Raw genomic sequence first — 26,233 nt, 5'->3', positions numbered from 1 at the left:
TTTCTTATCTCTATCTCTCTCTCTATCATCTATCTATATATATACACATTTATTTTTATAAAACTTCCACATTGGGTTCACCCAACATAATGGAGGCCTGACTTTCTCTTGATTATTGTGTTGACCTCCTTGGAACCTGTAGGCTGTTCATCAATTAGCCCTTGTTCTTGTTACGTGCCAAATCACCTTCTGGATCTCTTCACATTTCTGTAGCAAACCATTATCTCTATCAGTGACAGGAAACTACTGTTATGTTTGAACTCCAACATCCTATGTTCCCATGGGTGGCCTCTGGATGTAAAAATGGCACTAAAGAAAACAGATGAGAACAGCAGGATTTGACCAAATATACAGAGGAGGTTTTGGAAGGAAGTCACACAGTTTTAATGTGTGATATTGAGGGATTAATTCTTAACATCTCTGAGAATCATCACTGTTTCTGTGTCTTCCAATTCTCTTCTCAAAGAAAATATTTTGCATAAGATGTAGAGTAAAGCAGAGCTGTCTTTTTTTCCCCCCAGGAACATACTCTAACCATTTTCACCATGATCGGTCCATTTTTTTTGGAAGTTACTAGAGAATTCATAAGAAAATAATTTTAAAGCCTCTGGCTATTTAAAATTTTGATGCAATTCTTGCTCACTAGTGCCATCTAGGAGCAAAGATAGTCAGATTTTAAGATCATTAATTTCTTTTAGATTTTACTGACTGGTCGAAAGTGTGCTGTCACAAATTTCATTGCTGTTTTTTTTTTTTTTTTATGGTCCCTTGTATTTTTCAAAGTGATTTCACATATGTTAGTTATAAAGTGGTAATAATAGCACCTACTCCTCGGGGTTATGAGGATAAAATAAGATAAAGTTTGTAAAGTACTTTGTAAATTTTAAAGTGCTATATTATTATGGTTATTGTTGTCATTATTAACTCATCAGGCATTCTCAACAACTCTTTGAGGTTTTGCAAGAATGACAGGTTTGTGAAACCCACCCCCCATGCCAAAAAAAAAATAGAAAAAAATACTAGATTTAAGGAAGACAGTTGACTTTCCCAAGGTCATTATGCTAATTAGCACAGACCTTGCACTCCTATCCTCTCAGCATTACAGACAGCTATACAGACTTGTTCTTCCTTAGTCATGTCTGCTGATCTTTGTCTCACAATCCGTTATAAAGGGCTTGGAACTTGGAGGAAAGGTAGTATTAGAACCATAGCTAGTGATCCCCTTCCCCAGAGCAAGCACCATTCAACAAGCCCAGGCCAAGAAGCAATAAAGGCTCCCTTAAATGAAAGGAAAGAGAGAGAGAAGAAAGAAGGAAGGAAGGAAGGAAGGAAGGAAGGAAGGAAGGAAGGAAGGAAGGAAGGAAGGAAGGAAGGAAGGAAGGAAGGAAGGAAGGAAGAAAATTCCAGCATGAAGTTGAGATCTCAAACCCCAACATACAATTCCACATAAGGGAGAAACTCTAGGATACATCATCCCCTTATATGTGTGTGTCTGTGTGTATAAGGGGCTGACAGTGAGATAGAAAAGAGCCCTTAGGATATTAAGAGGCAGACAAAATGGAACACCAAGAGACTGTTTTTAGGGAGGCTGCCGCCAGGTTTGAGGTCAGTAGCATGCAGGGCTGGGGCTTTTCTTTATCACACAGAGGGTGGGACATGTCATATTATATCTTCCTATTTTAGTGAATTATTCTTGCTAACTTGGCACTAACTTCTTCTACCTGTTAAAAGAGTCAAAGTGTCATCATCATCATTTACATTTTGGAGTCACTGAGCAAAGCATTGAATGCTCCACTCTAATTATGGCTGTGGGTATTGCACACAAAGTACCATTCTTAGTTCTTCTTGAGAGAATTAGTGACAATTGTGAGGAAATAATTATTAATAATGAATTTCTTGAGGACCCCAGGGACCCAGTTTTAGTTGGCTTCCCTCTCACACCCCCTCACTATAGAAAGCTCAGTCCTTGAGAAAGTTCTAATCTCTTTCAGGACCTAATCCTGTATGGGGCAAAAAACAGAAATGGAAAATAGACTCTTTATGACTAGCTTGGTGAATTGATGGGATTAAGCCACACCCATCTAAATGAGCCTTTGCCCCTCAGGGGGTCTCCCCCCTTAAACCCTGTCATTGGTACAGCTCATTTTAATACCAATAGAACTAAATGATGCTAGCTAATTAGCTTTGAACAATGTGTCCTGACCTGCCTCTATCAAAAGAGGATAAAAACCAACACGGGGGCCAGCTCCATCTTACCCTCTACTCCTGACCTGGACCTGCTCTCTCTTGGTGCTTGCTCTCCTCTTAGGCCAGAATAGGTAATGTGAGGCTTCTGAACTCTGCTTGAAGGCCATGTGCTCTCTTAGAGACAATATGCCACTTGGACTTTCTGGATTTCCCTCCAGTTTGTGTAAGTGCCACGTGGCCAATCCTCTTCTAATATTTAACATACTTTAATAATAATACTGCCAAAATGGGTGCAGTAGCCTTTATTATATACATAGCAATTAATATATAAGCAGCAATCATCTTAGAAAACTCACCCTAGCCCCCCAATAATTTGGCTAACACAATCTAGCTACCACATAATTTAGTTAAAAGCACAATACAGACTCTGCTGATCACATAATAAATAGATATAATATGCACATGTGTGCATGTATGTACATGAATGCATAAATATATATTAAAATATCATGCACATGTGTATGTATACATCTACACTTATGTGCATATGGTATTTTAGTTCTCTAGTTGGGCTTATAGTTTATTTTGCCTATGAGTTTTGGGTATAGTAATTTGCAAAAGTTCTAAAGTTAATTTTATTTACTTAAATAGTAATAATAAAATTCTAAATTTCTATCACAACCTTTAGCCTATAACACAAGCTACTTAATTTGTGCTACTGTGGTAGGCAATAATGTTTAAAGTACAGTTATGAGCCAAATCAACTAACTTTTATTTTGTTTCAGTATTCATCAGAGCATTGGAATAGATGGCTAAATTTATTCCTTCATCTAGTTTTTATTCAGTGTTTACTATATGCAAGTCACTGTCCTAAAGCATATGGGGGATATAAAATGAATAATGCCCAGACTCTGCTATCAAGGGACTTAAAATGCACAATGTTACTTTAATGATTATTTTTATAGGAAAACTACTTTTTACAGTAATTTGAATGATATCACCAATAATAGTATAGTCATTTATAACTAGCTACTTCACATTGTGTGATACTTACTTTTTAAAGTGCAATAGCATTGAACTAACTGGATTTACTATCACTAATGGAACCATTGTTTGTTTCCCGAATACAGGAAAAACATTCTTCGCTTCCTGGATGCAGAAAGAGACATCTCTGTGGTCAAGAGCAGTTTTAAGCCTGGAGATGTATTACACTATGTATTAGACAGGCGCCGTACCCTAAATGTTTCTCAGGAATTGCACAGCCTCCTTCCTGAAGCTTTCAACAATGAAAAACCGTCGATTTAAGACATGTGCAGTGGTTGGAAATCTGGAATTCTGCTGGACAGTGGATGTGGAAAGGAGATTGACAATCATGAACTTTGTGATAAGGTGAGCTTTCATACTTCCTTCAGATTATAAGTAGTAGAAAATCGGTTATCAAGGAAAGAGAAAACTGGCAAAAATGCTCAGTCCAATATCATTTTTAGGGATTGTTGAGCTCACAGAGATATTTATCTGAAGTGCTATCTTTTGCTACTGTGGTGCTGAAATTACATTTATTCTTATACAGAAAACTCTAATTAACCTTGTCATTGAAATGAGAGGATGTTCCAGCTGTGGTAGTGAAATTCAAATGATGTCTTTTATTCAAAATTTATATTTTTGTTGTTAAAGATTTGATAGTGTAGAGGAAAATGATTTTGTTCTGTAATGTTGTCTCACTTTTGATTATAAGATGCTACATTACATATCTGTTATATTCAAATTATGGTTAGTATTAGGTTATGCTACAATAAATGTCAGATCATAGAATCATAGATTGAAAACTGGAGGGAACCTCAGATGCTTTTTTGTGTAATCCATCATTTTATCAATGAGGTAACTAACTGAGGTCCAGGAAAGTCATGTGACTTTTCCAATGTCAAATGAGTAGTTAAGCATCAGAGGTGGCATTTGTACCAGTGCTATGAGAGAACTTATCCTCCTTTATTCTATGACAAATCAATTACCTGAATTTCTGGGCAATGGAGCCTGATTGCATTCATTTTACTTTGTGCTACTGTATATGTTTGCTGCTGGTATGTAGTAGTTATTTGGGTTTACCACCCTAAAAATGTAATATTTTATTCAATTGATGAGTTGGGTAATTGAGGAAATTGACTTTTTTTTTTAAATCACTAGAGTCACATTAGAGATATTGGGAATATTACTTTCAGTTGCCAGTAGAGTTACTGATATGTATTATATATTGGTGGGACTTGCTTAAAGGAAGTATTTTGTAAATATTATTAATTTAAGGTAAATCTAAAAGTGAGTTATTATTTTGTAATAGAAAGGAATTTTGGTCTGGACTGTTGTCAATTCCCATGGCCATTTTTAACTCTTCATGTATTTAGGTGTGGCCTATGGATTTGATTTTATATCATTAAAATTAATTTTGACATCTAAAAAATAAAAGTCCTTTTTTATGGTGGTTGCTGACTAATGGATACTAAATAGACTTGTAAGCCCATTTTGCCTAAAGGAAAATTATGGGTAGGCTTAGTTTTCTGAAATTATTAAGAAAGTCATTGATATTTTTGTAATTTGAGAATTTGCATTAAACTTCAACTTTTACCTGTCAACTCCACCTTAAAATAGGATAGTTTGGGGGGCAGCTAGGTGGCACAGTGGATAAAGCACCAGCCCTGGATTCAGGAGGACCTGAGTTCAAATCTGGCCTCAGACACTTGACACTTACTATCTGTCTGACCCTAGGCAAGTCACTTAACCCCCATTGCCCTGCAAAAAAAAAAAAAAAAAAAAGGATAGTTTGTAAATTTGCAGCTTTGTTGTCCAGCTGTGGTCCCAGGGCTAGAATTCTTGCTCTTACAATACTTTTTTTTTTTTTAAGTTGCACAGAGGAAGAGGATATGAATGATTGGTATGACTTTTATTACAGTCAAGTCAATCATTAGCAATTAACCTTAAAACAAGTAACTATACTAATGATTTGCCATTTAAAAAGTGTTACCAGCAGACATAGCAATACAGTCAGATGATGCAAACACCAGAAAAAGAAGAGAGTAGAATAAGTTCAAACAGGTGGATAACTAGGTATTAGAAAGCATGAAACCTAGACTTCAAAAGGGAACAAAAGTCTTAAGTTGTAGAGAAGGTGTAATTTGGGGTGAAGTGAAAGTCTGGAAATAAAGAGAGTATTTAGGCCTAATATGAAGATAGGGGCCTAAAAAGAACAAATTAAAACCAAATAGAATTGACAGCTGGCATAAGTGGGTGACATCTCAGCTCCCTGCTCTAGTTATCCTTCTAGTCTTAATTGCTAAACACCTTGAACTCGCCCAATTATAGCTCAGCCTCATCTGGAAAGGGTATCAAACCTTAACTCTAGAAGTATGATAGAGACCTAGGTCAGTAGTTTTCTTGCTTTAACCATAGTATTTTGCATCTCTCCTATGACTAAATTTTCAGCATTGTACCCCAGATTCCAGATAATTGAGCTCCTTCTTTGTTTCATTCATTTCTCTGTGTGGCTGCATTTTGTTTCTGCTACCAAGAAACAGAGCTTTTTTTAGAATTGGACAAGATTTTATTAACTATCTAGTTAATCTAGGTACTGAAAGAAAAAAAGAATACTCCTCACAACATAATCAACAATTTGTCACCCAGTTATTGATTAAAGGTCTCTGTTATGGGAAATACAGTGGGACCCCAAGAAATCTAAAGATCCCAATCCCCCAATGAATCCTTGAACTCTCCCAGTGGAGGGGCAGCTTTGCCTCCCACCTCAGGAATGGGTATTGCTGAGCCTGACCCTGTTACACTGATATGCAAGATATGGATAGGTGCTGCATATCTTACTGATGCACCATTATTCCAAATTCAAACTCTGAGTAGTTCACAAAGATACCTGAAGTCAGAGACTGCCCTTTGCCCACCTTCAGAACCTGGGCCACAGCTCAGGGAAGTCAACTAGGGTTTAGAATCCGCTTTTTATGAACTGTAGCCAAGAATTTCCCATAGATTTTACACACAATTATGTTTGACAGATACATAAATGGACATAAAATGAGCATAAGACATACAAGCAAACAATGAGATGTTATTTCTTCCTGACTAGCCCACTCTGAGTGTGGTAGGGGCTAATCAGGAGTCCTGTGTACCTTAATTCTCCTTTCCTGCAAATAATGGCCATTAGGTGTTACAGTAGAAAATAATTCATTTCTTTTTGCCTTTGTCCATTCCCCCCCGCCCCAATTTCTAGGGGTGGGGTGGGATGTGTCTGTGTGTGGGGGGGTGTCACACAGAATGGTCTCACCTTGTCATGGCGGGTTGGGCTAGAACCGCACCAAATACCACCACACTTGCATCCAAGTGGGTACTGACAAAAACACGAGGAGCATTTCTCTAAGTCAGGACATCTCCAGACTAAAAGGAGCGAGAATCCAGAAGTAGCCTAGCCATTCTGACCTCAGACCTTGGGGGCCCACCCAACAGAGGAGAAAAGCACAGTGTACATCCTGCCCAGGGAATCCAGGAGCCAAATGAGAAGCCCCCTTTTACCTGTCTAACAGACTTTTCCCTTCCCGGGCTTCAGCACCAGAAATGTTTTTGGGGAGACTTGCAACCTGGTTCAGGGGGCTAGCTCATTCAGAGAATTGGAGGCTCACCACAAATCTTGTAAAATAAAAGGAGATTTATTAGGAGAGAAATATGGCTGGGGAACAGATCACCTTGGTGACCGTCCAGATGAGTAAGAGAAGAATGGTCTTTTGTATTTTTACCATACAAAAGGGAGAGAAGAGCATACAAAGAACTGGGAGGGAAATGTAACAACCAGGAGGGGGGTTTGGGGTAATGGTGCATCAGTAAAATATGCAGCACCCATCCATAGGCGCTCAGCAACACCCATTCCTGAGGTGGGAGTCAGAGCTGCCCCTCCCTTGGGAGAGTTCAAGGATTCCTTGGGGGGTGGGGGTCTTTAGGTTTCTTGGGGTCCCACTGCATTCCCATAACAGTGTCAAAGGAGGGAAAACCCCCTACCTCCTGAGGTAGCCTGCTCTAATTTTGATTGACTCTAGTTGTTTAGAGGTTTTTATATTAAGTTAAATTTGCCTCTTTGCAATTTCCATCATTGCTACTAAGTCTGTCCTCTGGGGGCAAAAGAAATAAACTTAATCCCTCTTCCACTTGCCCAGAGGGAAAATACTTGAAGTTATTTATCTTGCTTTCAGAGCTTTCACTTTCCCTATTCCTTCAATTTGTCCCTATATGCCACGAATTTGAGGCCTTTAAAAATTCGGGTTGCTCTCTTCTGAGCACTGCCCAGTTCTTCTTAAAATGTAGCTCTTCTGGGGCAGCTAGGTGGCACAGTGGATAAAGCACCGGCCCTGGATTCAGGAGGACCTGAGTTCAAATCCAGACTCAGACACTTGACATTTACTAGCTGTGTGACTCTGGGCAAGTCATGTAGCCCCCATTGCCCTGCCCCCCCCCCCCAATAAAAATAAATGTAGGTCCTCAAACTGAATGCTACACATATAGCTTAACCAGAAAAGGCACAGCAGGGGAGGGTACTGTACTTGGAGTCAAGAGGAACCAATCTCAAATATTTACTACTTGTGTGACCTTGGGCAAGTCGGTGAACCTTTCTATGCTTCAGTTTCCTTATTATACCATAGAGGTGGGTGGGAGGGATGGACTTGATGATCTTTAAATTCTCTTGTAGCTTAAAATCTTGTTCTTAGGATCTTAGTTCTCCAGTGATTGAGTATGCTTCCTAATATGGCACTCAAGTGGCAGGTTTTCCTGCCCCTGTATTCCAATCTTCTCATGGCTAGGTTACTGCTATCTGCAGCTAGATTTTATTCCCATAAATACTCTCTGACACTTGAATCTCTGCTAGTTTTCACTATTTTGACCTCTGCTTATCTCTGCTTGGACACACCCTGCTAAGTGTTATAATTAGAACAATGACTAGTGGTATTCATATCCTGCCTATTTTTTCCCCCTGAGACTGATATCTTGGTTGCAGATCTAATTTCTGTGCTCATACTCCTATAAAGCTATCCCTAAGGGAAAAAAAAAATAGATACCATGCATCCTTGTTTCCTTGTTTAGATTCCTGGCATTCTCCAGACATTCTTGTCTTCCTGTGTTTACCTTAATTTAATTACGCTTTAATTTTTAGCTGTTGACTGTCTTAAGAAGTGGAGAGTATAGGGGTACCCAGTTCTTAGCAAAGCATGACTTCTATTTAGAAATGCTGACTTTTGATATGATGATGACCATGATGATCGATGATAATTCACATATTGCTTTAAAGTTTGCAAACCTTATCCTTACAACTCTGGAAGTTTGGTGCTAATAGGATGGTTAGGAGAAATTGTTGAAGTTGTCTGGTCAACTGTTTGATGCAGGTCTGGAATTAAATGTGTCCCAAACTGAACTAATTTTTTTTTCTTCCAAAACTCAACTGAGTTTTGAACTACCTCATTTCTGCCAAGGGTATCCCATGTAGGTTCAAACCTCAGTGCTATCCTTGACTTCTTGGAGGTCTTCAACCAGAGATTTGATGACCAAACTTACTTCACATTATTCCACTCCAAACTGTTGTCCAGCTAACCTGGCCTTCTTAATGTGATGGTGACATGACACTGTATTTCCTACAACCTCCCCTAGCTATTCTCCTTACTTGCAGTGCTCTTCCTCCTCTCCGCTACCTTAGAATCCCTGGTTTCCTTTAAGTTTCAGCTTAAATCAGAATCTAAGCCCTACCTCCTCTCTGATGTCCCTGTTCAGTTCTGGATTCAGTATTTTAGGAACTGGACATTGTATGTAGAGGAAGGTAGCCAGGATGATGAAAAGCCTCAAAACTATGTTAGTTAAAGGATTAGTTAAAGAAACTGGAGATGTTTACTCTAATAGAGAAGACTCAAGATTTAGGAAGGGAGTGTAGGGGATGACATGATAACTTGAAGTGTTTTGAAGAGATGTCTTGTAGAACAGGAATTAACTTGTTTTATCTCCAGAGTGCAGAACAAAGAACAATGAGTAAAATTGCAAGAGGGAAATTTTGGTTTGATCTCAAGAAAAAAGCAAAAAAATCCAAAACTTGTTAACAATTAGGAGTCATCCAAAAATAGAAGGGGATGCCTTGAAAAGTGGTAGGGTTTGCCATCCTAGGTCTCTAAGTAGAGGCTGGACAACCACTTGTTGAGTGTTAGAATGGAGATACTTTTTTTGGGGGGGGCAGTGCAGAGCAGTGACTTGCTCAGGATCACACAGCTAGTAAGTGTCAAGTGTCTGAGGTTAGATTTGAACTAGGGTCCTCTTGAATCCAGGGCTGGTGCTTTATTCACTGGGCCACCTAGCTGCCCCGATACTTTTTTTTTTAATAGACTGGACTTAATGGCCACTGAGTTCCCCTCCAACTCTCAAATTTTGTGATTCTGTGATAACCTTTCTTGAATCTTCTATCTGGTAGTAACCTTCTCCCCTCCCCCCATTCACCTTGTATGTAGTGTGTGTGTGTGTGTGTGTGTGTGTGTGTCTGTGTAGTACAAGACTGTAAACTTTTTGAGGACCTGGATTGTTTTTGTTTTTATATTTTTATCCTCCTGAGTGCTAGCAACTAGGGCCAAACAGATAGATACACAGGTAGATAGATAGAGATACAGACATTTCTATCTATATTTAGATAGATATTAATCTATAAATCTTTGTATAGATAGAGCTATGTCTATATAGATATCAATCTATATATATAGATGTCGATATCTATATACATGATAGTTGTATATATAAAGAGCTATATAGATATAGATTTATCTATCTATAGACCTATATTTCTCTAGATATAGAGATATAGATGTCTGTCCCTCTGTATCTTATCTATCTGTCCGTAGTCACTCCTCAATTATATATGCATACGTATGAAACATATATATATATATATATATATATATATATATGTTCAACAGAATGTAAACTCATCTTGAGTAGTGACTATTTTATTTTGATCTTTATATACTTGTATTCTTAGTGTTCAGCATACAGCCTGGAAGACAGTGTGTGCTTAATGAATGATTATTGCCTGATTGATATATAAATCTGGCATGTCATTTTGGATAGATATGATAATTTAGTCCCTGGGATCTAATGAGATCATCAGAAGAGGTGTAGAGAGAGAAAAGTGAAGGAGTGAACATGGGGAGAGAGAACTTAAACCCATGGTCAAGGGATAGGATATAGATAATGATCTGGTAAAGGAGACAGAGAAGAAGCAGTCAGAAAAGTAGTCAGAGAACCATTAGAAAACAATGACATGAAAATTGTGGAAGTGATACAGTTCAGGAAGTCAATATTGCAGAGTAGTTAGTATTGCAGAGTCTGAAGTGATACAAAGAGGTCAAGAAGGGTAAGAACTGAGAAAGTGCCATGGACTGGGCAGTTAAGTCATCACCAGGAACTTTGGAGAGAGGTTTTTATTGAATGATGAGGTCAGAAGTCAAATTGCAAGAGCCTGAAGAATAAGTGAGAAAAGAGAAGTGGAGACAGTAACTGTTGACATTTTTTTCCCCCTTAGGTGCTTGGACTGTGAAAAGGAAAGGAGAATTTATGAGTTCTTTTCAGTAATTTATTAATTGGACACATCCTTAACTGAGGGTTGCTGGAGATTTTTTTTTAACAGAGTAAGCCATTAAGAGGGAATTTATTAAGAAAGTGACAGATAGTGAAACTTACAAAACATATATCACATTATAAATTAAAAGTGCTAAATTTAAATATGGATATTGTTTAGTAATTGATTACTAATTTGCTTTCTCATTTGACTGAAAGGGCAATTCTTGACAATGTGGGGAATATGTACCTGGCACTCATGATAGAGTGGTGTACTTTAATTTATATTACTAAAATCCTATAGTTGCTACTGCTTTCCTTTCTGGAACTAATCTGACTATAGACTTTCTGGCATATAGAGACAATTTTGGACATGGGACAGAGCTAGGGACAGGAAAGAGAAATACTGAAACTCTTGAAGAACTACAACTTGGTCCCTTCTGAACCAGGAGAAGAATAAGGATATCTCTCATCTATCTATCTATCTATCTATTATCTATCTATCTATCATCTATCTATCTATTCTATCATCTATCGATCAATCGATCGATCTATCTAAAAATCCCATCTATCAGTTTCTAATCTAAATGATCTGAAGTCATTTAGAATGTAAACTTTTTGTGACTAGTGATTGCTTTATTCTTTGTACTTGTACTATGTGTCTGGAACAAAATAGTCTCTTAAAATTGTTGTTTGATTAATTAATTTAACTTTATTCTTATGTTAATGGGACATGGTGGGTAAATAATAATTTTACATTTATGGACTGAATCATTCTTCTTCTGACTTCAATTCAGTTTAATTCAATTCAATAATATTTATTAAGTATTTAATATGGGATTAAACTTACTTTGCTTGGAGGAAAAACTAGGAACAATGACTGGAAGTTACAGAGAGACATTTAGTTAGACAGGCCTAGACAGGGAATTTATTAAATACTTATTTTGTTCCAGGAACTTGCTAAGTATTGAGTATACTGCTTGCATTCAAATGGGAAGATAGCATATAAAGGGAGCTGAAAATGGGGCTGGGAGTAGGGAGGATACAGTGTGGCAGGTGAAAATCAGAGGGAGAGTCAGCTGGTAGTAAATAAAGTGTGGCTGGTAGCCTTTCTAAATGGTTGTCCCTTGGGAGGGATTAAGTTAAATTAAACAGGAGGGTCTCAGGGCAGAAACGTTTCTACTGGGTGTTAATGCCTCAGATGAGAGGAAGAAGAATCTAGAAGGAATATGAATGAGATTCTCCTTTGTTGAAGAATTTTCAAACCACAGCAACTCTTATAGGACCATCAGCCAAGTAATAAAGAGGGGTTTTTATGTATAAATGAAGGGAACACTCATACGATGAAATTATACGTGCTATATGAGTTGTAAGAAGCAGAAGTGGAATCCTAATTTCTGGTGGAGGGAGATGGTTGGATACAAATATATAGGAAATGTAGTATTAATAATGGAAAAATTATTCTTTTTTTTAAAACCTTGTCATATACTTTATGATAAATCGAGGTAAACGATTTCTACTATGTTCCCTTTTCTTATAATCTAGTGAAACTCTCAAGACAATATGCAGTCACTAGTGGGGTAAGGGAAAATATTCTTTAAAATTATAGTTATTAAAAATGGAATTCTAGCTTCTTGTTTCTAAGAACAATTTCCTGGGTTCTTTGTTACAGTGAGCATTGTCTAAATGGCAGTCTGTGACACATGACTACTTACTGCATGCACCTACATTTAATTGAGTTTGGTGGCTTCCTTTTAATGTGAATAAAGGAAAGCGTGTTAAATAAAATGGAGAGCTTTCTAAGTAAAATAAAAAGTGACAGTTTCTTTCATTAAATAAAATAGAATTGGTTCACCTTTAAGCAAAAGTGGAATAACCGCTTGTCACCTTTATTTTATAAGTTAGCTTAGGTGGACTTTGAAGTACCATCCAGCTCTGAAGCCATTTAATTCTATGATACCATGTGCCAGGCACTGTGCCTACAAACATAAAAATGTCTCTGCCCTTAAGAAGCTTACATTCTAATGTAAGGAAAAATACTAAGACCAGTTAAATGCAAAATATATACAAAATCATTTCAAGAGGCAGGACACTACGAACTCCTTGAAGGGAGCTGGGGCTTCCTAGAAGGACAGCTGAGGAGGGAGACTATTTTATAGTCCTGAAGGACATTGTATGCAAAGAACTTGGTTTCAGATCTCTGTCCTGACTTTGCTTTGTGTACTTGGGAAAGTTCCTTCCCTCCCGGAGCTCAATTTTCTTATCTGTCAAATAGGAGTATATGTAGACTAAATGTTATCCAAGTTCCCTTCCAGCTTTAAATCTATGATTTCAGATGGACTATGAAATGTCATAGAACAAGAAATGCAAATAGGCTAGTTTGGCCAGGACATGGAACGTGAGGCAGAGAAACAGTCTGGTATGTTGGGATGCAGCTGGATTGTGAAATATTTTAAATATAAAACAGGGAAGTTTGTATTCTAGCCAAGTGGTAATAGGAAATCCTTATACTTTCTTGAGCAGGGAAATAACATTGTCAGACCTGTGTTTTAAGAATATAAATTTGCCAACTCTGTTGAGGATGGACTGATAAAGGGAGAGATCAGAGAAAGCTATTGCAGCACTCCAGGCTTAAGATTATTGCAATTGTCCAGGCCAGTTGTGATTGAAGTGGGTAAAGGTGCCAGTCATTGAATTTGAGGAGATTGAGCTAGGAACGTAAGGCTTTTGGGGAGATATCACATGTGTGTTGAAATTCCTAAGTATAAAAACAGAGGTTGGTGTGAAGAAGCAGACTGTTAGCTAGGTATAGAGTACAATGGGATGATGACCTTGGGACTGGTAGAAAATTGACACCAGGATCTAAATGAAGTGATATAGATATGCTGGGTGAACCTGCAGGAGGGGGGCATTGTTTAGTGATGGCAGCAAGGAATTTGTCTGAAAATGGCAAAAGCAAGAAACATACCTACACCTTTTCTGTGTGTGTGTGTGTGTGTGTGTGTGTGTGTGTGTGTGTGTGTGTGTGTAGGGAAGGCGGAGATGCATATTAGAAGATACATCTAGTATTATAAAGAGTGTCTAGGGATTCAAATTCCTCTTCAGGAAGCCAGGTTTGCATGGGTGGAGAAATAGACAGAAAATGGAAGGGTAGTTAGAAAAAGAAGGCTACTGTAAAGGGCAATTTGTTAACAATAAAACAGGGCAAAATGATAGAATGAAGTTCAGGATAAGGACTCAGGGAGGGTAGGGCTGAGGTAGATGGAGATCAGGACTCAGAAAGTGATAGTTGGGTATGGTGTTTTCATTTATTCATACTTTAAGAACAAATCACTGGGAGTCCAAGAGGAGGATTGTTTGGAAACTGACACTAGTGATCAATATGGAAACTTTGACCTGTTCTGTTTGGGTTCTAGTTTCTCCCTCTTTAGGCAACTTAGATTCCTTGCTCCTGGGAGCTACCTGTGTTGATGCTGTATTTAGAGACATCCAATTGACTTAGCCCATTGCAGTTTAGAATACTTGAGCTCTAGCAATCTACCAGGCCTGTATCTAAATCCCTAGTAATAGGGATTATAGGTATACACCACCATGCCAGGCCCAAACTATGATTTTAAAAGTCTGCTCATAGAATTTATATAACCAATTGTAACCAGTTTTCCCTTATTTAACATTATAATATAGTCTCTCCTCTCTCTCTCTCTCTCTCTCACACACACACACACACACACACACGAAACAAAGAATAAAGAAAAAAAATCACCATGAAGGTGTGGAGGCTGTCACCTAATTCCCATTTTCACTCTTGATTCGCTTTTTCTAATTCTGTTGATTTCCAAATTAGAGTACAGTACCTGCCAGAAACACATTACATAATGTCCTAAGTTTAAATCCAGAAGCTCTTAGCAAACAAGTCAGTAAGGGTCCAGTTAACCCAAATAAACAGATGAAAAAGTTTCTTTGTGCTGAGAGTCCTTCTGTAATGTTGGACGATCATGCTCATGAATTCATGTGGTTATACTCATGAATGCATGTGCATTTTTTATCTTAAAATAACTTTTATTTTTAATTTGGTTAATAATTACTTAATGTGGCTCTCTATCCTGGATATACAAAAAAACAATCAGTAAATACTTACTAAAAGACTGATCGCTTTACTGTGGATAGAATATTAACTCACTTTTCATCATCTGTAAAACCTTGAGCCCAGAGCCAAAAAAAAAAAAATGTAGTAATGATTGTCTGAAGCTTACAAAAGCATTAGGACTGTTATCTTTTGCCCTTTATTCTTCCACACTTAATGAATTGTCAAGTCCTGTCAATTCTATCTTTCCAATATTGATCCTATCTTCCCTCTACTTACCTCCTTGCTTCCACTACTAATTAAGGCTCTCATTTCCTCCCACCATTTATTCTAAGTACTTTCCCAGACTCCATTATCTATAGTCTCCACCTCATCTTTCATGTGATTGCCATAAAAATGTTCTTTAAAGATACATACAACCATGCCAGTTACCTACCTAAAGATTTTAAATGAATTAAAATAAAATACAAATTTCACAGTATTGTATTCAGTAGCCTCAACAAACTGACTCTGGTTTTGCAGTTTTATTTCATATTTCTCCCTTCTACATAGTCTAGGGTCCAGCCAAGCAAGATTTTTCCATATGAATTCTCTCCAGAATCCAAAATTCTGTTTTCTCCCTCTGAGCAAACCTAGTCTGTCCCTTATGCTCCAAATATTATATACTTCTTCCTCATCTCTGCTGAATCCATCATTACTTCAAGTCTCAGTTTAGGGAACACTTCAGTTTTCCCTGATCCCCTAAGTAAAAATGATCTCTTCTTTCTCAAAAATTTCTAGACCACTTTTTCTAGATCTCTCTTTTGCCTCCATTACATTCTACCTATAAATAAATAAATATATAATGCCTAACAGTGTTGCATTGAATTATTATTTTCTTTGTCACTTATAAAAGGGGAATAATCCTGTGTGAGTCAGATTGATGATAAGAACTATGTCCCACATGTATCACAGTATTTTGTTTTGTTTTGTTTTGTATTTTGTTTTTTTGGTGAGGCAATTGGGGTTAAGTGACTTGTCCAGGGTCACACAGCTAGTAAGTAGTGTTAAGTGTTTAAGGTCGGATTTGAACTCAGGTACTCCTGAATCCAGGGCCAGTGCTCTATCCACTGCACCACCTAGCTGCCCCCACAGTATATTTGTGTGTGTGTGTGTGTGTGTGTGTGTGTGTATGTATGTGTGCACACGTGCCACAAAGTTTATTGGATAAGGGCTTTTTCACTTGTTGCCAAGAGATTTTTAAAAAATTTCTTCTGATTCTTGCTATTTCTTTGATAGAAGCTCGACCTTCTTTCTCCCTGCCTTTCCCTTTGCAGGAAAAAAAAAAAAAAAAAAAACCTCTCGCAAACTATATCTTTTTCCGAACAAATGCAAAAGAAATACAACTTCTTTTCCCACCTTGTCATACTTGGATACTGGCTCAAGCTATTAGAATATTTCTCCACTCTTCAAATTGTTTAAAAAAAAAAAAAACACTTCGTCTTGATCTCCCATTTACCTTACCACATTCTAAATTGTACTAATGCTCCCATGGTTTTCCCTCAGAAAAACATCAACTTTTTGAGTGCAGGAACTTATTTTTCATGTATACTTATCCCTAACCCTTCTCATAGAACTTTCCACATTAAGAGGTTACTGAATGAATATCTGTTGAATTGCAGTAACTTCAATAACTTTTTTATACATCTCTCACTTTCCTGAATCTCTACAAGGCTATAGTTGGTTCTGTATGGGTTTGTTACTATCACTTGTGCTGGTATGTTTGTATTTGTGTCTTCCCCTTTTCCCATTTTAGATTGTGATCTTATTGAAGGTTGTATATGACTTCTTCATGCCCTGAACTTGTTAAATGAATGACCATGTATGGTATTTATATTCTACTTCATATAATGATGTCTTATTGACTCAAATCATTTAGATATTCTATTAAAGCTGACTGGTAACTTTATAAATCAATGTATAATTGTTGAAAGGAATAGCTTTCAACATTGATTAGATTTCTAAGTTGATCTTTATTTCTTTGTAATTTAGTTTGAAATCATGAATAGATGGCTTTCATGCAGAAAGATGTCCCAGAATGCATCATTATAAGCAGGCAGGGTTATGATACTGCAAATGACTACCCTGTGGGGTGGGAGGGTGGAGGGGAAGGAAATCAAATAAGTGATATTGCTTTTCTTCATACATACAGTTTATGAAATATTTTAAGATATAAATAGCAAAGCCTTTAAAAAAAGTCTCTGAAAATGATACCGTTGGTATGTTGATACACTGAAATGTTGCATCCATATCCATACACACACATACACTCACAGTCACTCATCTACTTTCATGAAGGAAATAGTATTTGTTAGGTAGATATTGAACTAAGCCATTTATTGAAAATATTCTCCTGAAGTACCTCACCAAATAGATCACCAGTGATCAGTATTTCAAATGATTTAAAAGAATGTATAAATCAATTAAAGACTAACCTTGATTATTCACATCAATAAATATATGTCAAATTCATTTTGAAAATTAAAGTCTTGGGATTAGTATGTGGGTACATACTGGAAAGATAGATATAAATAAAAAATATAGGCCTTTATTTGAGATTGACATAATATGAGTTCAAATAATATAAATCCATTCTTTGTGATTAATAATAACTCATATACTTGCCCTTTGTGAAACCCAGCATGTAATTCTTCAGTTAGTGAACATCTCAAAGCTCTGAAGGGAGAAACAGTGTGGGGATCATGATAGAAAACTAGTTTGATGAGGACTAGAATTGAAAATATTATATACTTCTTACCATGCTGCTGTCTTTAAGAGAAAGAAGCAATACCATCAAAGTTCTTTAGGAGTTCAGTTCTAGAGGGGCAAAGTTTAAAAATATTTTAATCTTCCATAGGCATGCTTTTTTTATTTGTGCTACCTAACAGCTGGGAGATAAGAACATTGTCAATTGGAACCATGCTATTCCCAGCAGTTGGAGAGTAATAATTTCATTTTCTTATTTCTTATAACAGTGAGTTCTCTCTCCACAGGGTGACATCTGTGATGGTTAAAAGGCCTTAAATATTACCTTGCAAAGGTGTTTAGTGGTGAGATTTGCTGTGGTTTTACAGCATCAGCATTTTGATACCAGGATATATGCACATGTGTACATATGCATAGACATACATATATAAATTCTGGCAGGTGTGTATATGTACACATATCCCAATATATAGTAAATATCTATGCATACAGACACATGTATGTGCATATATAAACATGTATATGTATATAACCATTTTTAAGATTGTGTTTTCGTCCTTGCTATTTGCCTCTATCTCTGCTTTTCCATGTTATTTTGTCTTTCTTTGCCTTACTCTGAAACTAGCATGAATGATTTTTATCAATTTTTAGGTGAAGTTCATTTCAAGACATAAGGTGTACATCAATTTATTACTTAGTAGAGCTGATAATCTAAACTTTCACTTGGTTAATTCCATACTTCATTTGTCATCCTGAATAGAGACATAAAAGAAGAAAGAAAGAAAGCCTGAGAACAATAAGCTTTGAGGACTAGAAATAATACTGGGGATCTGGCATCAAAGGGTTGTAGAAGGGCATGGATGAGAGGTTTCGGTAATGAAGGAGAAGAAAAGTACAGAAATCCTATTCATAATTTCCAGGACACTTTATATGTGGTGAGCAACTAGGTTGCCTTTTTGTAGACTAGAGATAGCCCAATATTTTCTATTTTCAATTAATGACATTATGTCATGTCCTAAAATGTTATTGATTTAATATATGTGGAAAGAAGCAGAGAACAGCCTCAGCATGTCTGTATTTAACTTCTTTTTTTCTTTTTTTTTTTTTTTGGCGGGGCAATGAGGGTTAAGTGACTTGCCCAGGGTCACACAGCTAGAAAGTGTCAAGTGTCTGAGGCCAGATTTGAACTCAAGTCCTCCTGAATCCAGGGCCAGTACTTTATCTACTGTGCCACCTAGCTTCCCCCTGTATTTAACTTCACGAAAGCTGAAATAAGAGGATATAATAACTGGACAAAGCTATTTACTGAGATTCCATTATTAAGCAAACAGTAGGTGCTTAATAAATGTATTGTGATTGATTCATATGGAGAGTAGATTCAAAAGTGATGAAATGCAACAGAGACTACAAGTGGAGGGGAACAGACATGTAATTAGGTAATATGTGAAAGTGATTCATAAACTATAGGGCTCTATGCAAATATAAGGCATTCCAATATTTCTATAATAGTGCATTTTTTCCTTTTCTTTGTAGTCCTCCTTCTAGTTTAGCCTTTAAATGCCCTTGGGAGAATTTTACTTGAGGTGTGTCTCTTACAAAGCTTCTTGTAAATTTGTTTTCCTCTCCACTGATTCTCATAGTTTTGTAAGTCAATATTGATTATAATTTCCAGCCTTCCTTTTCTCTAAAATTCTACAAATGAATCTATATTCTGAACTGGTGCTCCCTTTTCCCGCTATTTTTTTCTACTTTGTGGTTCCTGGAATAGGTGGTTTCAAGGCTATTTTGATACCTTGTTATGGCATTTGATTTTCCTTGCTGAAATTCCTTGGAGAGTTGTGATAGTTTGTGTCAAAATTTCTTCTTTTATCAGTTTATTAATTTTTGGCTTCAATAGCATGTTAAACTAGGCCACATTAGAGTTGCCTCAGTTGCATTCAATGTGTTTTTAAAATTTTTATTCTTCTAATTTTGTAGTGATCTTGATTGTTGTTCTAATGAGTTGGTGGTCTGATTGCAAAAACTTATTCAAAAATGACTTCTTGGGGGCAGCTAGGTAGCACAGTGGATAGAGCACCGGCCCTGGAGTCAGGAGGACCTGAGTTCAAATCTGGCCTCAGACACTTAACACTTACTAGCTGTGTGACCCTGGGCAAGTCACTTAACCCCAATTGCCTCACCAAAAAAACAAAAAACAAAAAACAAAAACAGAAAGGAAATAAAAATGACTTCTACATTAGTAATAATCATTTCCTCTTTATTTTTTCTTATATGATTTTGTTTGTATAGGGAACTTCTCACATTGCATACTTTCTCTAACTTAACTTATAGTGTTAAAAGATTGATCTCACACACTAAAGTAGGTATCAGAGGCTGAACTTGAACCCAGGTCTTCTTGATTCAAAAGCTGTTTATCTACTATAATGTGCTATTCCCACCATATTACACTGCATCTCTTCTTGTCTGCTAATATATTGTTGTCTATTTTTATGTTATTTGTGATTCATCATGTCTCATTTTAAAAAGAATATATATATGCATTGATATACATGCATACACACATACATATCTATATATATGTACATATACATATATATGTATATATGCATTGTGTGTTTATATATAAAAATATTTATACAAAACAACAGTTTTGTATATAATGCAGAAGTCATGCCTCTGTCGTGGTAATATATATATATATATATACATACACACATACATATATATACACACACACACATACACACACACATATATATACATATACACACATACATATACGTGTATGTATATGTATGTGTGTATAGCATATATAATATATATAATATATAAAGCATATAAATATGTAAAGTACCACGATGCAAAGGCATGAGGTTTCTTTGTGATCTACAAAAGTTCTATTTTTCTCATTGCTCAGGTCTGGGGCTGCCCAGAACATTTTAGTCATGTGGAGAATAAAGGGATCCCTGGCATGCAGATGCATACCAAGCATCAATGGCCAGTGATTGCAAGTAAAGGGTGTTGCCATCCCTAACTGAATATAATTATATTGGAGCTTTGTATGGCTCACTGACCTGCATGAGGAGTAATCTGCCCAGATAGAATTTTGTGGTTTCCCTGACTATCCCCACTATTGGGACCTAGTGAATTCATCCTCTTCTTTCTGTATTTCTTCTTCCCTCCCCTGTCTCATTGCTGCCTGGCAACCTTGGGAAATTTCTTTCTTTCTTTAAACTGTACTTATTTGCCATATATACTTTTATAACAGGTTTTGTTTCCAGATAATGATAAACTGACTTTTACTGAAATTCTGAATGTTTGCAGTAAAAGAGCAAACTATACAGTGGAGAAGGGAAAAAGGGAATCCATGGGCCAACATCCATGTACTTAACCATGTTCCTATTTGAAATTCTTTTTCTCTCTCTGGAGAGAGGCATCACATAGATCACATATTTAGAGTACAAACACATAAGTTAATGTTGTAAATTGTAAAAACTGAACAATTCTTTGTACTTTCTGTCACCTTTTCCACCACTCTTCAGCTACACTGTAGAATTAGGACTGCAAAAGACTGAGGAATTTTTTGTATCTTTTATGGCTCATTTCATGAGTTGCCTCCCCCCTCCCCCCCCCCCCCAAATCACCAGCAAGAGACAAGACTGCTGTCAATGAATGTCTCTATACTTGATCTGGTCCTTGGGAAGCAGAGGTTGTTTATTGATAGGATAATACTTGAAGCTCTTCCAGCATGATAAAACTTGACAGATCTTGTTCTGCAAAGGTGGAGCTTTTAAGAACCCAGGGTTACACCACATAATGATGATGCATAAGAATATACTTTTTCTAGTACACAATTTCTAGCAGGTTGAGTGATTGATTCTCAAGGTATCTCAAAGAAGTATTTGAAAACAAGCAAGTATAAAAATCTTGTACCTTATTTTTCAGCAATAGATTTTTATTGGTATGTTTCTTTTTTGCATAGCCTAGATTTCCCACTATATCTCTCAAGAGCAGAAAAATATTATAAGAAAAAAATCAACATAAATGACCAAAATGGAAATAAAGAGAATTTCAGTGACTAATGATCCATATGCCTACTTTCATTTATATATATCCATGCTTACATGTATGCATTAGTGCATGGATTACTGTGTACATATATATACATGTAATTTTATGGGAACAATGTCTATATTAATGAGACCATACCTTAGAAAAATTTGAGGAGGTGGACAGGCTTTCAAACCAATATTATATGTCAGATCGTGTTTTTATATCCAAATAATTGACTGAAAATGTAGAGAATAGAAGATCCTATTATATGCTCATTATTTGTCAACTATAAAAAGCCATTTAATTCAGCAGAGCAAAATGTTGCTTTATCCCCAACAAGTTGTCTCCAATGCATGCTAAAATCAAATAAGATTCCTTGAAATATACAGCAACAAAAATAACTTTTTCCATAATACTCTCATTTATTAATTTTCAATAAGGACATTTATGCTTAACAATAGTGCTTGTTGCTGTCGATGATATCTAATACAGTGTCCAAAGTCTGGAACCATCTTGAACTATCAAGAGCCAATTTTTAAATTTTGAACACAGGCATTTTTACCTCAGAAATTGTCAAATGCTAGTAATCAAGGCTTGATTTATTATTTTGTTGATTTTCCAGACTTAAAAAACTGATGAAGAAAGTATTAATAAGACAGATCAAATTCAAAAGTGTGGCGTGTACACTTTTTTTTCCTACAGTGCTGGTTATTAAACATGTACAAGAATACTACTGTGATTCTCAATGCATGTTGAGGCCCTACAATTACTCCTCTTTGTGCATCATGTGCAGAAAGGTGTAGAGACTCCCATATGAGATATATAATCACCTAAAAGATTGTGCCAGGGGGGCAGCTAGGTGGTGCAAAGGATAAAGCACCAGCCCTGGATTCAGGAGGTCCTGAGTTCAAATGTAGCCTTAGACACTTTACACTTACTAGCTGTGTGACCCTGGGCATTCACTTAACCCTCATTGCCCTGCAAAAAGAAAGAAAGAAAGAAAGAAAGAAAGAAAGAAAGAAAGAAAGAAAGAAAGAAAGAAAGAAAGAAAGAAAGAAAGAAAGAAAGAAAGAAAGAAGGAAGGAAGGAAAAGAAAAGAAAAAGATTGTGGCAAAACTATTCATATAGGAAAAACCAAGTGAATATAGATGATCTATTGTTATTTATTCATTGATCAAGCATTTTAAAATTATTTACTATATCATGACCTTTGCTAGGCTTTATGGATAGAAAAATAAAGATAAAACAGTCCCTGACATCAAAGAGCTAACTTTCCATTGCTAGGAAAACATATATACAAATAAGAAATTATAAAATTATTCTCAGTGTAGTATCTCTAGAAACTGGTGAAGGCTTTGTGTAGGAGGTGTCACTTGAGCTGAGATGAAGTAAGCCTAGGATTCTATGAGGTGGAAGGGAAAAAGGATTGAATTCTAAGCACTTAGAGACAGCTTGTACAAATGCAGGAAGACAAGAGATGTAATACATAGGGTAGATTAAATAGAACAGTTTGGCTAGGGAAGAAGAGCATGTGAAGGAAAATAATGTGTAATCAATTTTGAAATGTCCGCTGGAGCCAGATTTGGAGAAAAAAGTCATAGGAGTCTGTTGAATACAGGAGAGAATAGAGCCTGATCTCTGCTTTGGGAATATATCAGTTTAGTAGCTTTGTGGAGTATGGATTGGAGTGAAGAGAGATTAGGGACTCTGAAACCACCTAAAAGGTTAGTGCAATAGTCCAGGTAAGAGGTGATGAGGATCTGAATTAGGGGGTGTTGCATGGGTATAGATGGAGGGGAATGGATATGAGACATGTTGTGAACATAGAAGCAAGAGACTTGGCAACTGATTCAGCATAAAGGGTATAATAAAGGGTTGATTCAAAGGTTATTCTAAGATTATGGCTGACAGAATGATGTTTGAATAGAAATAAAGAAATTGAAAAGAAGGGTGAGTTTGGGAGTGAGAAAATGAGTTCTGTTTTGGATATATTGAGTTTGAGATGCCTGTTGCACAACGAGTTGATGATATAAAGGAGTTCAAGAGACTTTTCCTAGAAATATAGATATGGCTTTCATCAGACTAGAGATGATAGCTTAACTGATTGGGAACTAATGAAAGAAGGATCATATTGTCTATATTTCTCACTGCATTTGTAAAAAAAAAAAAAAAAAGGTTTAGAGAGAGACCAAAAGAAGTTCCAGGAAAGAACACTGGGATACATGGCCTTGCTTAGGAGGTAGAACATAAGTAGTGATGCAACAAAGGAAACTGAGAGAGAATATCCAGGCAGTTTTAAGAAGTATCATTTCATTTTGTTTTATTTATTTATTTTTTGTGGGACAATGAGGGTTAAATGACTTGACCAGGGTCACACAGATAGTAAGTGTCAAGTGTCTGAGGCCAGATTTGAACTCAGGTCCTCTTGAATCCAGGGCTGGTGCTTTATCCACTGAACCACATAGCTGACCTTAGAAGTATCATTTTAAAACAAAGCCAAAATCAGAAAAAAAGGAGAGACTATCCCAAAGGAGGAAGTGTTCAGTGATGCCAAACACTATAGAGAGGTAAAGAACAATAAAGACTAAGAAAAGGCCTTGAACAGAGCAGCTTCAGGTTAGTGATAAGCTCAGAAGCCAGACTGTAAAGGCTTGAGAAGTGAGAAAGTGAAGGCAATTAGTATAGAGACAGTATTCTGGGAGTTTAACTCTAAAAGTAGGGTGAGACATGGGGTGATAGTCTGAGGGGATGGTAGCAATCAGTGAAGCTATAATTTTTAAAAATTTAAGATTTTTAAGAATTGGGAATATTTTTAAGTAGGGGAAGAACCAGTGCCTAAGGAGAATTTGAAAATTTGTGAGATAAAGGGTATGGCCAAAGGGACAGGGGAGATGAGAAGAGAGGGGGTCAGAGGCACAAATAAAAGGAGTGGAGTTTATAAGACGAAAAGCCACCTTTTCTTCTGAGTCTAGAACAAAGGAAATTGAACTGGAATTGGTAGTGACTTTATGTTTTGAACTAAGGAGGAAAGGGAGATGAAGATAGGTGACCTACATTTTCTGTGTCATATGAAGTGAAGTGCTATGCTTAACTGTGGGGGAATAAAAGGTGAGTATGTTTGGACCATTTGATTTGGGGATTAAGATAAAAAGTCAAAAGTAAAATAATTAGTATGCAGCATTGAAAGCCTATTTGATATAAATTTGTAGTGGACCACTTAGTAGTATAAGGTCAGGGATTAGGGTAAAGAGAAATGTGTGTTGAGAACTGAAATTTTGAGAGGAGGGAGAGTGATCTGGAGGCTTATAGAAATCAAACCCCCAGACCTGGACACACATACACACACGTCTACATATACATACACACATATATCTATATCTCTATATTTATATATCTATGACTATCTCTATCTCTATCATCCATCTATCTATCCATCCATCTATCTATCTATCTATCTATCTATCTATCTATCTATCTATCTATCTATCTTTAGTAAATTTCAAAGAGGGAAATGTCTGGAACATTATAACCTAAATACTGCATTTGCTAGTTGTCTTTATTTTTCTTATTTAATGTTCTTTTGTTTATAAAAATCTTGCATTGATTTTATAGCTTAAAATTTTAATAAATTCTTTTCCATTCATTTATGCTCTCATTTACATTCCATAAGTTTCTATAGTTTCAGATATATTTCTTTTATTTAAAAATTGTTGGGGTTCCTTTTATTGGGGGATTTAATCCAATCATATTTAGTGTTTTAACAGCTATATTTGTATTTCCCTCTATCGAAATCTTGCCCTCTTTTTTAAAGTTATACCTTCACATATTTTTACTTTACCTTTTACTATACCTTTACTATACCTTTTACTATAACCTTATGCACATCTTCCTCATCACTTAATTTAATTTAATGCTAAATTTTAAATATAATTTTAATTATTCTTGTCTTTCTATGTCTGTTTCCCTCCCTCTTGCCCCTTGTCTTAAAGGCTCTTCTCAAGAACTTTGTTCCCCAAAGTAAAATGCTTTAAGATTGCAAAGTACAGTAGGGAATGCTCTGTAACCGAAATCACAGGGCCTCATTTCTGTTCATTTTATTTTTTTTTTACTATAAAAATTACCTTTTTGTGGATTCTTTTAATCCTCTATTAACATGATGCCCCCACCCCTGTACATTGGGAGTATTTTTCTTGATTATTTGAGGTAGTAAGTTGGAAGCTGTGCTCTAGCTTATCTCTCACTTTGTCATCTTCCTAAAATTCTAACTGATTTTCCTTAAGGTTATATTATTTAGTCTTCTCAATTTACATTTGGATCCCTTCTGCATAGATTCCTTGGAAATTACAATTTTTTATTGGATTGTGGTTTTCAAAGATGTGTTTAATATTTTTCCCTCTCAGCAATTTTTATTAGTTTTTTATGCCTTATCAGATGGTCAGTCTAGATTCACACACACATGCACACACTCACACACACACACATCATGCAAACACATTCCTTGACATTGCCATTTACTCATTGTCTAGAAACTAGTATATCTAT

General features: G+C 36.3%; 1 protein-coding gene across 1 annotated transcript in view; it reads left to right on the top strand.

The window, feature by feature from the left end:
- Positions 1 to 26,233, top strand: part of ST8SIA4 (ST8 alpha-N-acetyl-neuraminide alpha-2,8-sialyltransferase 4) — a 136,188-nt gene that overhangs the window by 25,698 nt on the left and 84,257 nt on the right. Inside the window, 4 exon segments of the mRNA XM_043979307.1 lie at positions 3,318 to 3,462; positions 3,464 to 3,512; positions 3,515 to 3,561; positions 3,563 to 3,576. Coding sequence (XP_043835242.1) covers positions 3,318 to 3,462; positions 3,464 to 3,512; positions 3,515 to 3,561; positions 3,563 to 3,576 — 255 coding nt within the window.

This window comes from Dromiciops gliroides, chromosome 1, assembly GCF_019393635.1.
Source record: "Dromiciops gliroides isolate mDroGli1 chromosome 1, mDroGli1.pri, whole genome shotgun sequence".
Lineage (NCBI taxonomy): Eukaryota > Metazoa > Chordata > Mammalia > Microbiotheria > Microbiotheriidae > Dromiciops > Dromiciops gliroides.
Note: the sequence above shows the minus strand (reverse complement) of the source record. Positions and strands in the feature narration are given on the sequence as shown.